This window comes from Borostomias antarcticus, assembly GCF_949987555.1.
Source record: "Borostomias antarcticus genome assembly, chromosome: 29".
In the NCBI taxonomy this organism is placed as follows: domain Eukaryota; kingdom Metazoa; phylum Chordata; class Actinopteri; order Stomiiformes; family Stomiidae; genus Borostomias; species Borostomias antarcticus.
The window spans coordinates 5795111-5810110 of NC_140262.1; the positions used below are offsets into that span (position 1 = coordinate 5795111).

General features: G+C 48.9%; 2 protein-coding genes across 3 annotated transcripts in view; both read right to left on the reverse strand.

Annotated features, from left to right (window-relative positions):
* Nucleotides 1-40: 40 nt before the first annotated feature.
* Nucleotides 41-3863, reverse strand: bnip3 (BCL2 interacting protein 3). Its single transcript, XM_084459959.1, has 6 exons — nt 3660-3863; nt 2247-2991; nt 2067-2145; nt 1795-1901; nt 1283-1432; nt 41-882 (listed from the first exon to the last, which is right to left on the reverse strand). Exons 1-6 carry the CDS (start codon nt 3691-3693, stop codon nt 837-839), a joined length of 1161 nt encoding a protein of 386 aa, XP_084316085.1. The 5' UTR covers nt 3694-3863; the 3' UTR covers nt 41-836.
* A 1704-nt stretch (nt 3864-5567) lies between these two features.
* LOC311326764 (CD9 antigen-like) overlaps nt 5568-15000 on the reverse strand; it is a gene marked incomplete at its 5' end in the record, with an annotated part of 13378 nt that continues 3945 nt past the window's right edge. For both annotated transcript variants that reach the window (XM_084459718.1, XM_084459719.1), the window contains 7 exons: nt 5568-6048; nt 6606-6689; nt 8922-9011; nt 9133-9234; nt 9487-9561; nt 9725-9822; nt 11637-11739. In XM_084459718.1, the coding sequence (XP_084315844.1) occupies nt 5983-6048; nt 6606-6689; nt 8922-9011; nt 9133-9234; nt 9487-9561; nt 9725-9822; nt 11637-11739 (618 nt within the window). In that variant the 3' untranslated portion in view covers nt 5568-5982. The remainder of the gene's footprint in view (nt 6049-6605; nt 6690-8921; nt 9012-9132; nt 9235-9486; nt 9562-9724; nt 9823-11636; nt 11740-15000) is intronic.

Sequence of the window (15000 nt, forward strand, 5' to 3'; positions counted from 1 at the left end):
AGGTACACAGTTTATTCATATACAGTTCCTACTTGTACAAAAAAAAATACTTCAAATTCCAACAGAATGTGTTCAAGCAGAGCAGAAGTGCGTGGAGCAGAGACAGACGGACAGACAGACAGACGGACACAGACGGGCAGACAGACAGACGGGCAGACAGAGAGACAGACAGACGGACGGACGGGCAGACAGACAGACGGGCGGGCAGACAGACAGACGGGCAGACAGACAGACGGACGGGCGGGCAGCTCAGAACGGCCCAGAACACACAGCGTTCCTCTGGGCCCGTGTCAGGCACGCACATGATCCATATATACAGATGGAGGATATAATACTATACACACATCCCCTCAGACAAACGCCTGCCATTGAGAAAGAATGAAAACTAATCTCCATGGAGGCTACCTTGACTATCCAACAGCTCCTGGGACTCGGTCCAAGTTTCCAGCCTATTCATAGATAAGGCCTCGGGGATTTATCACATCCAGACAAGCTCCCTTCAATTAAAACTTCTGTTTTAGCTTCTATCTCTCACCACTTCCATCTTGGCTGCAGAGCCACCTTCCTGTTTCAACATTCGTTTTTTCCCTCCAATTCTCTCAGAAATATTAATTTCTTCTGCATTGGACTTTCAGCCGGTATCGCTCACACGTACTGGACCCAGGGAGGGGGGCGTGGCGGGGGGGCTGGTGGGCGTGGCGGGGGTGGCCGAGGCAGAGGCGCACAGAGTAGCGGGTCACGTGACCGGAGCATGTCTGCGCCTACCAAGCCGGACGTCAAGCCCAGCTGCAGCGATGATGATGATGATGATGAGTAAGATGGTGGCGGTGGTGAATTCAGAAGGAGCTGGAGGGGGGCGTCAGACGCCGGCCGATATACACCCTGGGGGGGGGGACGCCGAAAATAAAGTCACACACACACATCATGTACACACTTCTCCTGTGTACATACTGTACATAGACACACTGCACACACCACACACAACCAAGAAGGCGAGTGTGAGGAAGTGTAAGGGAGTGTGTGAGGGTGTGTGGGGGAGTGTGAGGGAGTGTGAGGGTGTGTGAGGGAGTGTGAGGGAGTGTGAGGGTGTGTGGGGGAGTGTGAGGAAGTGTAAGGGAGTGTGTGAGGGTGTGAGGGTGTGTGGGGGAGTGTGAGGGAGTGTGAGGGTGTGTGGGGGAGTGTGAGGGAGTGTGAGGGAGTGTGAGGAAGTGTGAGGGTGTGTGGGGGAGTGTGAGGGAGTGTGAGGGTGTGTGTGGGAGTGTGAGGGAGTGTGAGGGCTCACCCGAGGCCGATGGCCAGGATGTGGGACAGGAACAGGGAGGGCAGGAAGACCCTGAGGAAGTCAGCGGAGAAGATCCCTCCTTTCTTCATCACGCGTGTGTTCCTGATGCTCAGGGGCGTGGCGCGTTTAGGATGCTTCAACAGGAACTCTCTGAACACCGGCAGACACACACAAGCGCATGGCACAAGTTGGCTTGACACACACATACAGTTAGGTCCATAAATATTTGAACATTGACATCATTTGCATCATTTTGGCTCTGTACACCACCACAATGGATTGGAAATAGTCTGCCCATCTTGATTGTTTCATTTCAATTCCATCGTGGTGGATTGTGAAAATTGTGTCAATGTCCAAATATTTATGGACCTAACCTAACTGTAACTGGTAAGGTAGATGTAGATACACACACACACACACACACACACACACAACTGGCAAATGCAATCAGCTGGAGACACACACACACACTTTGGACACGCAAAAAAGTGTTGGTATTGAGGGCTACTGACCTGGGTGGGAGATTCTCTGGTCGACTTGACCAGTCCCAGATCCAGTCTGCATTCTTCTTCATGAGATTTTCCACTTCCTGTCTCCTTTCTAGGTAGTCTTCATCAGACTGGAACAGAAACGCACTGTTGTACTGAGGTGGTCTTCCTCATAGGACCACTCATCTTCCTCATCCTCTTTGTGTGTGTGTGTGTGTGTGTGCGCGTGTGTGTGTGTGTGTGTGTGTGTGTGTGTCTGTGTGTGTGTGTGTGTGTGTGTGTGTGTCTACATCTACCTGGGAGCTATATTTCTCTCCAGAGCTGGGCGCCTCAGAGCCACTGCGTAGGTGCAAAGGAGTTTGGGGTCTTGGAGGACTGTTCATGAATACATACACATCAGTACATCCAGCACTATAACATACAGTACACAGATGTATATATATGGAGGCAGTGTGATCCGGGTACGGTGGTCATACCTGTCACACGGCAGACTGCCTCTGGAGCTGCTCCTCCCAGACTCATGCTGGGCCTCCAGCAGCATCTTCTCCAGGTCCACTCCCTGGATGGGAGCCTGGGCACTGGCCAGGGTCAACCCAGGAACCTGCTCCCCTCCCTGGGTCAACCCAGGAACCTGCTCCTCTCTCTGGGTCAACCCAGGAACCTGCTCCCCTCCCTGGGTCAACCCAGGAACCTGCTCCCCTCCCTGGGGCAACCCAGGAACCTGCTCCCCTTCTAAGGTACACCCAGGAACCAGCTCCCCTTCTAAGGTACACCCAGGAACCTGCTCCCCTTCTAAGGTACACCCAGGAACCAGCTCCCCTTCTAAGGTAGACCCAGGAACCAGCTTCCCTTCTAAGGTAGACCCAGGAACCAGCTTCCCTTCTAAGGTAGACCCAGGAACCAGCTCCCCTTCTAAGGTAGACCCAGGAACCAGCTCCCCTTCTAAGGTAGACCCAGGAACCAGCTCCCCTTCTAAGGTAGACCCAGGAACCAGCTCCCCTTCTAAGGTAGACCCAGGAACCAGCTCCCCTTCTAAGGTAGACCCAGGAACCAGCTTCCCTTCTAAGGTAGACCCAGGAACCAGCTCCACTTCCGGGGCTGATCCAGGAACATGCTCCCCTTCCTCAGTAGATCCAGGAGCCTCCGCCTCAGCCCTCTGGCTCTCCAGGGATGCGGCGCCACCTAGGGGACCACTGCTGTAGTGCAGCTCCACCCAGGAGCCTTGAGACAGAGGCAGGAAGCAAACTACCATAAACACATACATATTTGTGGATTCATTGTGTGTGTGTGTGTGTGTGTGATTTAGCTGAACAAGCTTGACCAGTTCATATTCCTTCTCATGCAGTAAGTCCGCCTATCCAATGGGAGAAAGGACTGCCTAGCCCCTCCCCTCTCAGTGTTGCACAATATTGCGCAATCAGAGTGACCGGCCAGCCGTCTCTTTATCACAACTGGACCGATAATAATAGTCCAGCAGGTGCGCGCACATACATGGAAATATGGAAATAAACATGCGCTCAGAATTCAAACATCAAGGTCGATTCAATTATAGTGAGTGATTTCATCCCGTACTATTGTGGATATGCACCTACTTTGAAATAACAAGATAGGCCAACCAAACGACTTATATAGGCTAACCCAATATAATTAATATATAATAACAATATACCCAATACATTTTTCATCCCGTACTATTGTGGATATGCACCTACTTTGAAATAGCAAGATAGACCAAACGACTTATATAGGCTAACCCAATATAATTAATATATAATAAGAATATACCCAATACATTTTTCAATAATCTATCAGGTCAATAGGTTAATATGAATGACCCTTAAAACATGCCATCTTCACCCATTGAATAGGAGACTGAAAGAGGAACCTACCCTGCAGGTTGTCCTCGACACGTTTCTCCGACATGATCAGAGATCGATGGCAACAAACCCGAGATAAAGAAGCGCACCTGCGATTGATCCGGTCCAAATGTGTCCCAGCTGGGATATTATGAGGATCATTTACGGGGCAACGACTCTAAACAATAATCCGTTGTTCCTCTGTGTTTCCTAAGGACGGCGGAGGGTGAGGTCACTGCCGACCATTCAAATAAAATGCAATAAAATGTCAACAACATGCAGTATAAGGACAGCTGTGTTGACGCTGGTGATGCTGCTGGATCTGACCAATGACGCAGCGACCAGTTGACCTAATGTAACGCCGCGTGTGATTGGTCCAGCGCGACGGCGAGGAACAAAACGAGCACTCTCTCCTCGGGTTGGGCTCGGTTGGGCTCGGGTTGGGCTCGGTTGGGCTCGGTTGGGCTCGGTTGGGCTCGGGTTGGGCTCGGGTTGGGCTCGGTTGGGCTCGGTTGGGCTCGGTTGGGCTCGGTTGGGCTCGGTTGGGCTGCAATGTGGAGCATCGTAACTCTCGTCCTGTCTCTCCACTCCACCTACAGGCGCTGGAGCCCGTCTGCCTCTACAATTAACACAATTCCAGAAAACCACAACAATATAAGTGGGAAAGGTTCTAGCTGATGACCCAGCAGTGGAATGAAGGACCAGAAGGCTCCTATTAGTACAACCAGCCACGCGTGGGACAAGGCAGACAGGCAGGTGGCAGCAGGTACAGGTGACTGTGGACAGCTGTGGTCTGATGATGAGATTGAAAGTTAGTACAGTCTTCAGGTTATCCTTTATTTATACCCGAAATTACATTTCTATTATTTACATGTAACATGTTATTGCACTATGGGGTATGGTGTGTGTGAGGACGGCTGGTAATGGGCACGGCCAGCAGGGAGCATCAGCGGACTGACAGACGAGCGGCGGCCCACGCACACGCACGCCACGCACAGCTGCTCCTGACCGTGGAAGCGCAGGCACGCATGTGCGGCCGTCGTCGCGTGCGCGTGCTCATTCAGCGTCCTCCTCCTTCTCCTCCTCCTCCTCCGCTCCCTCACTCCTTTAATCCTGTCTCCAGCAGGGAGGGGGGGTGTTCACGCTGACCCCCCCGTCCTCTCCTCCTCCTCTCCCTCTCTCCTCCTGCTCTCTCCTCCTCTCCCTCCTGCTCTCTCCTCCTCTCCCTCTCCCTCCTCCACTCCTGCTCTCTCCCTCTCTCTCCTCCTCTCCCTCCTGCTCTCTCCTCCTCTCCCTCTCCCTCCTGCTCTCTCCTCCTCTCTCTCTCTCCTCCTCCTCCTCTCCCTCTCTCCTCCTCTCCGCTGTCTTGTCGTTTTGATGGTTCACTCTGCCAGACCTGCGGTCCTCCAGGCCGGTGGGCGGATGCAGCTCGGAGCGAGAGGTGGAACACAGGTCACCTGCTTCCTGAGGGGCTTCGTTGATCTCGGCTTGAAGATTGGTGACAGTGTTTTGAACATGGTGTCAGAGTTTTGAACATGGCTCAATGATTAAACAAAGGTTTTGTATGTTCTGTTCATCCTCTTTGTTGAAAGCTTAACTCCGGATTGTTAGATGTTAAGAAATTGGATCTTCCTCTTATTTTAGTGCAGGTACTGTAGGCATATGTCATACTTTACCGCCATCATTGCATGTTTGCTACAGGCACTGACAGAAAGAGTAGAGCTCGTATGATAGTATAGTATCGCTCGTATTTGATCATCTCTGACCAGTGTTGGCCTGCTTGTTTCACATGTTCCAGTTTCAAAGTTCAAACTATCCAGCACTCTCCAGACACTCACTGAATGAAAACCAGACAAATTATTCTCATTAGTTCTTTTATTTGGCAACTCCAAGATGTACTGGATCTTTGTTCATCAAAACAGTTGCATAAAAATCCACAGTATGTATACACTTTATTTAAAAAAATGATCTTCCAATGTAAAGTTAAAAGTTAAATGTAGCTTAAGAAACAGGCAAAATAAGTGGTCCATACAATAAAATGCACAGTTAGGTTTTTAAAAACGGATTATACAAAAGATTTAATTCAGACATCGAAGGCATTTTGCTTCCCAAATGGCTGAAATCAAATATCCATCATTTAAATGGACATGCTGGTGCAGAGCCTCTAATAAGCATCATATAAACCGCACAGTTCCACACCTTCAAAGGTGACCAAGTCCATCCAGTGTGGAGGCTGTGACCGGACGCACGCTGCCCTGCTGACGGGGGTTACAAACCTATCGGGCACTTCTGAAGCTGTATTTCTGAAGCATGGACATGCACGTTTAAGTTAAGGGCGCGGTATGGGAGTGTGTGTCTACATGATGTCCCGGGACCTCCTGATCGCGCAGCACAGCAGCATGCTGAAGATCATCCCGAAGATCTGGGGGGAGAAAAGCAGAAGGGGGTGTGAATGAATTTCAAGTCTCAACAAAGTGTTCTGTTTTCCTACTTGACTGTTGTTCTAAACTTTGTAGTTCGTTCTCATAGATCAGTCTGTTAGAACTACAAATTCTTCCCTGTGTGACATCACTTCCCTGTCCTTCATCCTGAAACTATGTCACTTCCTTTTTCACTGTATAACCTATCGACCTCGTCCACATCTGACTCACTCTGCCCGGATTCACTTCCTGTGCTGAGTCCGACTCTGCAGAATCGTAACAGAATAAAACTATTGTCTTTGTTTAAAACCAGCTTGACCGACCACTCAGCGTGTTCTTTGAAATCTAAACTAAACCAAGTAAGATTTTCATTTACAGGGGGTTGATTAGAAGAATAGGAGCGGCACCTACACATTCTGGGTCTACTTTTCCTCATCACACGTGTTAAACATGTCAGCAAACCCAGCGATCTGATGCTGACACTCAATGAATCACTGCACATTTGAGTGAAATGTGTAAACGTGGCCGTTATCAGAAGTGAAGACAGGGGGAGTCTCACCATGATGAGGCCGATGCCGATGCCCACCCCTCCGATGATGTGCAGCTTGGATTGGAACACCTCGCTTATGGCGCTAGGACAGCTCTGGAGGGACAAGGTATGGATCACAGATCGGTACATCGAACATCAGAAACACGCAGAACATGGCTCAGAAACACGCAGAACATGGCTCAGAACATGGCTCAGAAACACGCAGAACATGGCTCAGAAACACGCAGAACATGGCTCGGTAGTAGTGATGCTGCGCTGGTCCCAGCAGAGCAGAACAGACAGTATTTAGCACTAAGGGAAACAGTAGGTCATCATGAATCCTTTCACAGTAAGGAAATACGTTTCCATTAGATAGATGAAGGTGCTGTTGATATTTCCACTCATGAGCCGCCATCTTGTGTTGGAGACAATTTTGAAAAGAAAATAATTTGTTTATACTAAATGAAATGACGCCACCCAGTGGGCATCTGTGAAAGGAATAGTTCTCACATGGACACATGGCTTCCCTCCAGGTAATGAGACAGGTGTGCTGGACACGGTAGACGCCATCGGGAAACTAGTCAACAGTATTCTATCCTACCCGAGCTTTGATTTAGTTACACATTGAATTTGGATTGTTTGGTTGGACGCAAACACACACATCACACAACCACACCCATGCACAAACATACTCACACACACATCACACAACCAAACCCATGCACACACACACACTCACACACATCACACAACCAAACCCATGCACAAACACACACATCACACAACCAAACCCACGCACAAACACACGCTGAAGCAAGCTGGAATCACCAACCAAGAAAAGAAGAAGTGAATCAAATTATGGTGAATGTATGGGAAACGCGTTGACTTGATCGGTGTGCATCTAATGGAATTGACTTAACCCTTTCGATACGACCACGTCACCGGCAACATTTTAAAAAATATCATCATCATCATCATCATCTTCATCCGCTTATCCAGGGTCGGGTCGCGGAGGCAGCAGCTCCAGCAGGGAGCCCCAGACATCCCTTTCCCTAGCAGCATCAACCAGCTCTGCCTGGGGAATCTTTAGCCGCTCACAGGCCAGTGCGGAGATGTAGTCCCGCCACCTGGTCCTGGGTCTACCCCGCGGCCTCCTCCCAGCCGGACACGCCTGGAACACCTCCCTAGGGAGGCGCCCAGGAGGCATCCTCACTAGATGCCCGAACCACCTCAACTGGCTCCTTTCGACGCAAAGGAGCAGCGGCTCTACTCCGAGTCTCTCCCGGATGACTGAACTTCTCACCCGATCTCTCAGGGAGACCCCAGCCACCCTCCGGAGAAAACTCATTTCGGCCGCTTGTATCCGTGATCTCGTTCTTTCGGTCATGACCCATCCTTCATGACCATAGGTGAGGGTGGGGACGAAGATAGACCGGTAGATCGAGAGCTTTGCCTTTTGGCTCAGCTCTCTTTTCGTCACAACAGTGCGGTATAGCGACTGCAGAACCGCACCAGCTGCTCCGATTCTCCGGCCAAACTCCCTCTCCATGGTTCCCTCACTCGTGAACAAGACCCCCAGATACTTGAACTCCTTCACTTGGGGTAAGGACTCATTTCCTACTCGGAGCGGACAGGCCACCGGTTTCCTGCTGAGAACCATGGCCTCAGATTTAGAAGTGCTTATTCTCATCCCAGCCGCTTCACACTCAGTTGCGAACCTATCCAGAGAGTGCTGGAGGTCGCAGGCAGCTGATGCCATCAGGACCACATCATCTGCAAAAAGCAGTGACGTGATCCCCAGCTCACCGAACTGCAAACCCACCTCCCCCCGGCTACGCCTCGATATCCTGTCCATGAAAATCACAAACAGGATTGGTGACAAAGCGCAGCCCTGGCGGAGGCCAACACCCACCGGAAAGGCAGACGACTTACTGCCGAGGACCCGGACACAGCTCTCGCTCTGGGTGTACAGGGATTGGATGGCCCTAAGTAGGGACCCCCTCACCCCATACTCCCGCATAACTCTCCACAAGACCTCTCGGGGGACCCGGTCGTAAGCCTTCTCCAAGTCCACAAAACACATGTAGACAGGTTGGGCAAACTCCCAAGCCCCCTCCAAGATCCTCGATATTAAAAAATATCTAACAAATATTTAATAATATATATTTTTTTTTTAAATCTAACAAATCTAAAAAATTCCTCATTCCAACACTTGCTGAAAGCTGAGAAACTGCGCTTTCTAGTATTATAGGGAAAATCCAATTAATATTCGAAATGTTGTCACTGTACTTTCAGGGTTAAAAGGGTTAAGTGGACCATGAGGAAAAGGCCGTCCATCTTGCTCACCGTGGTGATGAGCGCCTCCAGCCCGTCCTTCTTGGGACAGGTGTCTCTGGCGCTGTCCAGTATCGTCCCCGTGATTCCACAGCAGTTCAGCTGCACAGGGACAAACATGACAACTTCAGTGCCACCAACCAGACCAACCAAACATACTTCCAGACAGCACTCTTCATGGCATAAGTGATTGAGAGATGTGTGTGTAAACGTATGGACTCACTCCAAACTGGATGAGACGCAGAGTCTCCTTCAGCGTCTCCTGCTTGGTGGACTGGTAGTTGGTGTAGGTCTGCTTGTAGAATTCGATTATATCGTCCACTACCTGGGGGGGGGGGGTAAGGGTAGATTGGGGGGTAAGGGTAGAGTGGGGGGTAAGGGTAGAGTGTTGGGCGTTATACGATATGAAGATTGCCGGTGAGTATCGTCATGGTAGAATAAGCAGGTGGTACACTACTGGGCTGAGTTTCCCAGAGGCATCGTAGCGCTATGATGAATGCCGTAGCTTACGATGAACGTAGCTACGATGCCTCTGGGAAACTCAGCCCTGGGCATGAGGACGACTGTGGACATGCACCTTATCTTGGTTGGAGAGGCCCCAGATACCTGCAGCGACCTCCATAGCAAAGATGAGCAACAGGAAGAGGAAGAACTAGAGGAAGAGAAAGAAAAACAGTTTATTTCAAAACTCCGAAGGTGAAAAACTAGCTCAAAATCTCTCAAATGTATCTGTTCATGGCAATGTGGTCGCATGCCTGCTAGACGGTGAGATGAGATTGGCTGAGACGGACAGACTCGCAGGCTGTGATACTCACCAATCCCAGCATGCACGGCGACTCTTTGAGGGCTCCACAACAGCCCAGGAAGCCCACCACCATCATCAAAGCCCCCGCAGCAAGCAGAATGTACACGCCTGAAACACACACACACACACGTTAACTTACATGTGGGGAACGCCTAAACTTAACCTAAGCCCTAAACCCTAACCATAACCATTTACTCCTAACCCTAACCCCTAACCTTAACCATAACCACTTAACCATAACCATTTACTCCTAACCCCCAACCTTAACCATTACTATAACCATTCACTCCTAACCACCTTAACCTTAACCATAACCATAAACCATTGACTACATAAGCTATGCTAACAACATTACTGCATGCTGCTGCAGATCTCTCTATGGGTCTGGGACAGTTCACGCAAAAACCTGGTGTTCAAATCCTGGCAATTCATTAGTAGCTCCGGAATCCCGACGACACCAATCAGTAACGACTTCCCTGATCAGGCGTTCCCTCCCAACCTGGCCCCGCCCATCTAGCCTGGGCTAGCGTCTCTCATTTGCTGCTACGACCTGTCACTCTTTCAATTTCGACCCCTAGACACACCCTCAGAACACCAGCTCGGGAGGCGAAGTGACACAGACTATTATGTAGGCTAATATGCGTAACCATAACCCCCCCCCCCCAAAAAAAACTAAACCTAAAACTAAACATAACCTTTGACCTCCGAGTTATAAGGAAAGCAACCTCCATAGAGCCCACCCACTGCTCCCCTAACTGTGCTGCTGTTTTTGGAGCGCACAGATAAAGAGTACCTTGTGAAGAGAAGAGGTGTGTTTGTCGTCAGTAATGTGCTAGCGAGGGTGTTATGAATCACGCCAAACAAAGTCTGCCACAGAACTCGACAACACCACAGGAGGCTACGTAACCGTCCAGAACAACACGGCACAGTAGCTGCATCCCCACAAATAGCTCACAATGACTCTCCCAGTTTCTCTAGAGCTGCTTATTAAGATGTTTGCCATTTCATAGCTGCCCACTAGTGATCAGGGAGATAGAAGGGATGAAGGGAGGGAGTGTTTCTGTGATGGGGCTGGAGAGGATAAAGGAGGGAAACAAAAGAGCGGCACAATGACGACTCTGTCCCTGAGAGAAGAAAGGAGGCTGTGTGTGTGTGTGTGTGTGTGTGTGTGTGTGTGTGTGTGTGTGTGTGTGTGTGTGTGTGTAGGGCTCTGACAGGATAGAGGGCTAGCTTTGGTGTGGAGAAACACATCTGCCCTGCCCTAGGCACAGTACTACTATTATACCCCTACACACACTGCCTCTACACCCGCCCAAAATAACTGGCAGAGATTTATTTGACCTTTGGAGTGTTACCAAATCAGAGATTATAGGACAAGTCCTGTAAATGACCCATGATTGGTCCAAACTGCAACACAGCCAGTGTCAAGTGACAGAATGGTTCTGGCACAGAAATGTGACTGGCCTGCGTTGACTGAATGACTGCATGTTCACCCTAGCTTCTCTCACTGGTGAAAGTTATGTTCAGAGACAATGGGGTTGGTGTTTGTTTAGAATTCCTCAACTTTCGCCCGGGTTCTGCTCATGGATGTAGGGTTCTGCAGCGCTGGTGGCCTCACAGCCGCCCCGCCCCTCCCCTCGGCACCACGCCCCGCTAGAATAACATTGGCTTTAGGGAACGACCCGTTCCCATGGCAACTGCTCTATACAAATTTAAGTTTGTTTTGATTTGAACTGCTATGCTCGCAAACAGTTGTTCCTAAATGGATTAAGGCCGTGACATTCACCTGTCTTTCCCTCCATACAGTGCCTTCGCAGCACAGTGACCTACTGACATGATTCCATTGCAAATGGAAGTATTTAGTTTGAGGTGAACGTTTAGTGATCTGATCCGCCATGCAGGCCTCTGTCCTGTCAGCTCACCGGTGAAGAACACGGAGGGAGAGTCTTCCCCGGTGAACAGGCCTGCCGTCTTGCTGTCAAAGCGAAGCCAGAGTCCCGCGGCCAGCACACCGGTACCTGCCAACTGGAAACACAACACACACACACTGATAAGCTCTTCTCCATTGCAGGACATGGTCAGTTGATTAAAAATAATAATATTAATAATGATAATTACTATTATTATTTTTGTATCATTATTATTATTATTATTATCATCATTGTCATTATTAAAATAAACTATTTGTAGCACCTTTCATACAAATAAATGCAGCTCAAAGTGCTTTACAACAGAGAATGTACATAAAGACAAAATAAACAAAGCAGGAAAATGAGATGGAAGAAAACAAAAAGAAGACGACTAATGTGTCGTCCGCATAATATGGAAACATACATCGTGCTCTCTAATGATACCCCAGAGGGGCAGCATGTATAGTGAGAATAGTAAGGGACCAAGGCAGCTCCCTTGTGCAACGCCCAAGCAGGCGTCATGTTTCTCAGACACATGATCTCCAAGCCTGAGGTAGAACTTCCACCCTTTGATGCATGTTCTGAACCAGCTTAACACAGTCAAGAGAGACCAACCAGCCTTTCAAGGCGATTGATTAGGATGTCGTGGTTGATCTATCAAACGCTGCATTTAGGTCTAAGAGGACAAGAATTGAGACCTTATTTGCCTCAGAGTTTAGTCTGAAGTCGCTGATTATTTTAGTAAGAGCTCATTTGAGCTGTAGAGTTTCTGTGACAGACCGGAGACTGGCTGAACACGATGTCGGAGGGGTAGAGGCTTTCTGCATGCCTGCATTGACCTTCACATCTCTCTGGTTTGGGTTGGGCCTCTGGATGCCTTGGGTGTTGTGGAGCAGAGGGTCAGGTGAGGGGGGAGGGACACAAGCCGGTTCCCTGTGTACGCTGACCTTCACGCCCATCTTGTTTGGGAACAAAGACGCAGTCGCTGATGTAGCTTGGCAACAAGTGCTCTGGCTGCGTTGATGATTGGGTGAACGCCATCAGGTCTGAAGGGGTCTCTGCAGTTCCAAAAGATATTGGAATTGTCGATAAAATGGATCCCAGGGGCGAGGCATTCTGAGGTCAGCCAGGTATTCAGGTCGAAGAGTCTGCTGAAAAGGTTCGCTTCGTCTCCCAAAAGTTGGAATGGGGCCGGAGATTAATATATTTTGCGATTGACAGTCACTCAATTTTTGGTCCAGTCCCGTGTATAAAGATCTGTGTCTGTGTGTTCTGGTCTTGTCTGTCGGCTCCGCACCTTGTGAAGATTTAGCTGCGGTTCTTTCAATGAATTTCTCATCCTCACGTATTCAGAGCAGCGTTTCATTCTTCTTCTCAAGCTGTGATATCCTCTCACGCAGTCGCTCATGTTCTGTGTAGCTCAACACAAAGCGCATTGTGTTGCCTCTGGGTATGAGATGCGCTATACAAATAAAGCTTTAATTGATTGAACACATTTCCTGGATTTGGGGAGACAACTTTTACAGAGACGTCTTGTTTGAAAAGCCCATCAGCTGTCCTCTGGTCCAGCCCAACCCAAGGGCTAACAGGGCTAGCCCAACCCAAGGGCTAATAGGGCTAGCCCAACCCAAGGGCTAATCACCACCACAGTGAGGCCCTAGTCAAATATAAGCAGAGAACTCTCACATAAAATAAGCAAATAAAACGATGAAAATTGTAAGTAAAAAAAATGTTCACGATAAAAAGGGGGTTTCTAAGCGCGAAGCAGCATTAAGCAGAGAACACGGCCTTCTCCTTCAGCAGTAGTTACCACCATCAGACCTTAACTGAACTATAATGAGACCTTTTTTTTTTTTTTTTTTAAGTATCTAGTATTGTAACCTTCACATTGAAGGTTGCTTGATTGCAAAATTCCAATTCATGGATCAGATGGTCATCTGGCGTGTGTGTGTGTTTGTGTGTGTGTGTTAGTCATCCTGGGAGGTTTGGGCATGAGCTCAAGAGTTTGGAATGAAACCTAACAAGCCTTTAAATGGATGCTGTCATTTTCTTTGCACATACACACACCGTTCACAATCAACACACACCGTTCACAATCAGTCAGAGCTGTTCAACCAGCCAGACCAGAGCTGTTCAACCAGCCAGACCAGAGTCCACCTGCCCTCCCAAACCGTCTCAGGTGACCGCCTCTCTCACCCTCTAAACAACAGATATTTGAGGTGAGCAGATCAAACCATCAGAGAATTTGAACATTGTCAGGTGAGGAAAGAGAGGGTGAAGGGTCTAAAGGTCCCATGACCTCACAAACATTGAAGTCCAGCCTTCCAGTGAGCTAGGGGGTTTCTGAGTGAGAGCTTGTGTGTGTGTGTGTGTGTGTGTGAGTGACTTAAATATCCCTAGTGTAGTTCACTAGTGTGGGTTCTACACAACAGGAAGTGCAAAACAGCCATGTTCTCAGACCAGCAGGCATTTCATCCCAGCATGCATCTCAGCAAAGGTGTTTCCAGCTGGTCCCTGGAGATGAGCTAGTGAGTGGTTACACAATGAGCCTCCCGGGCCTGAGTGAGTCACTGGGGTGGGGTCAGGCAGGCATGCGCCCACACCTCGCTGGGTATACCTGACGGGCCAGTTACACAGAGACTGAGGGGGGATTAGACACGGACGGCTGATTTTATCTGACAGACGCTACTCTCGCTCTGTGAGAAGCCTTCCTGAGGAGTTCTATAAGCACAGTCACTCTGTGACACACTATATAGACAAAAGTATTGGGACACACCATATCGACACTATTTAGACAAAAGTATTGGGACACATCTCTTAATCATTGAACTAAGGTGTTTCATTCAGTCTCGTTGCCACAGGTGTCATCAATCAAATCAAGCACCTAGTCATGCACTCTGCCTCTACAAACATCTCTGAAAGAATGGGTCGTTGGTTCTAAAGAGCTCACTGAATCCCAGTGTGGTACTGTAATACGATGCCCCCCGTTGCAGTTTGCTAAATGTCTTCCCTCCAAGATGTTCCATGATCAACTAAGTGGTATTATTGCAAAGTGTGAGTGTTTAGGAACCACAGCCACAGTCACAGAGTGGGTCGTAGGAGGCCCAATACTTTTGTCCATATAGTTTAAGTAACCACAGTCACTTGATTTTAAAACCTTCAATTTCCAGACAATATTTAAAATAGAATTAACTCTTCTCTTTGGCATGACTAAGCCCCTTAAGAGAGCTGGGTTGTTATTCGGTTGTTATTTGGAGATAAGACGAGCTTTACCCAAGAGTCTTACATCACTGGCTCCAAGTATTACCAAACGGGAGCCAAGGTTTAGAATTTAGAATGATGTAATGAATGAACTGGCTGGTCCAATCAGAGACGG

Bases quoted from the DNA above. Each gene is read 5' to 3' on its own strand.
- bnip3 (XM_084459959.1), bottom strand. From the start codon at position 3,693: ATGTCGGAGAAACGTGTCGAGGACAACCTGCAGG. The intron at 2,992-3,659 runs GTAGGTTCCTCT...CTCTGTCTCAAG, and splicing joins TGTCGAGGACAACCTGCAGG to GCTCCTGGGTGGAGCTGCAC. The intron at 1,433-1,794 runs GTCAGTAGCCCT...GCCGGTGTTCAG, and splicing joins CCAGAGAATCTCCCACCCAG to AGAGTTCCTGTTGAAGCATC.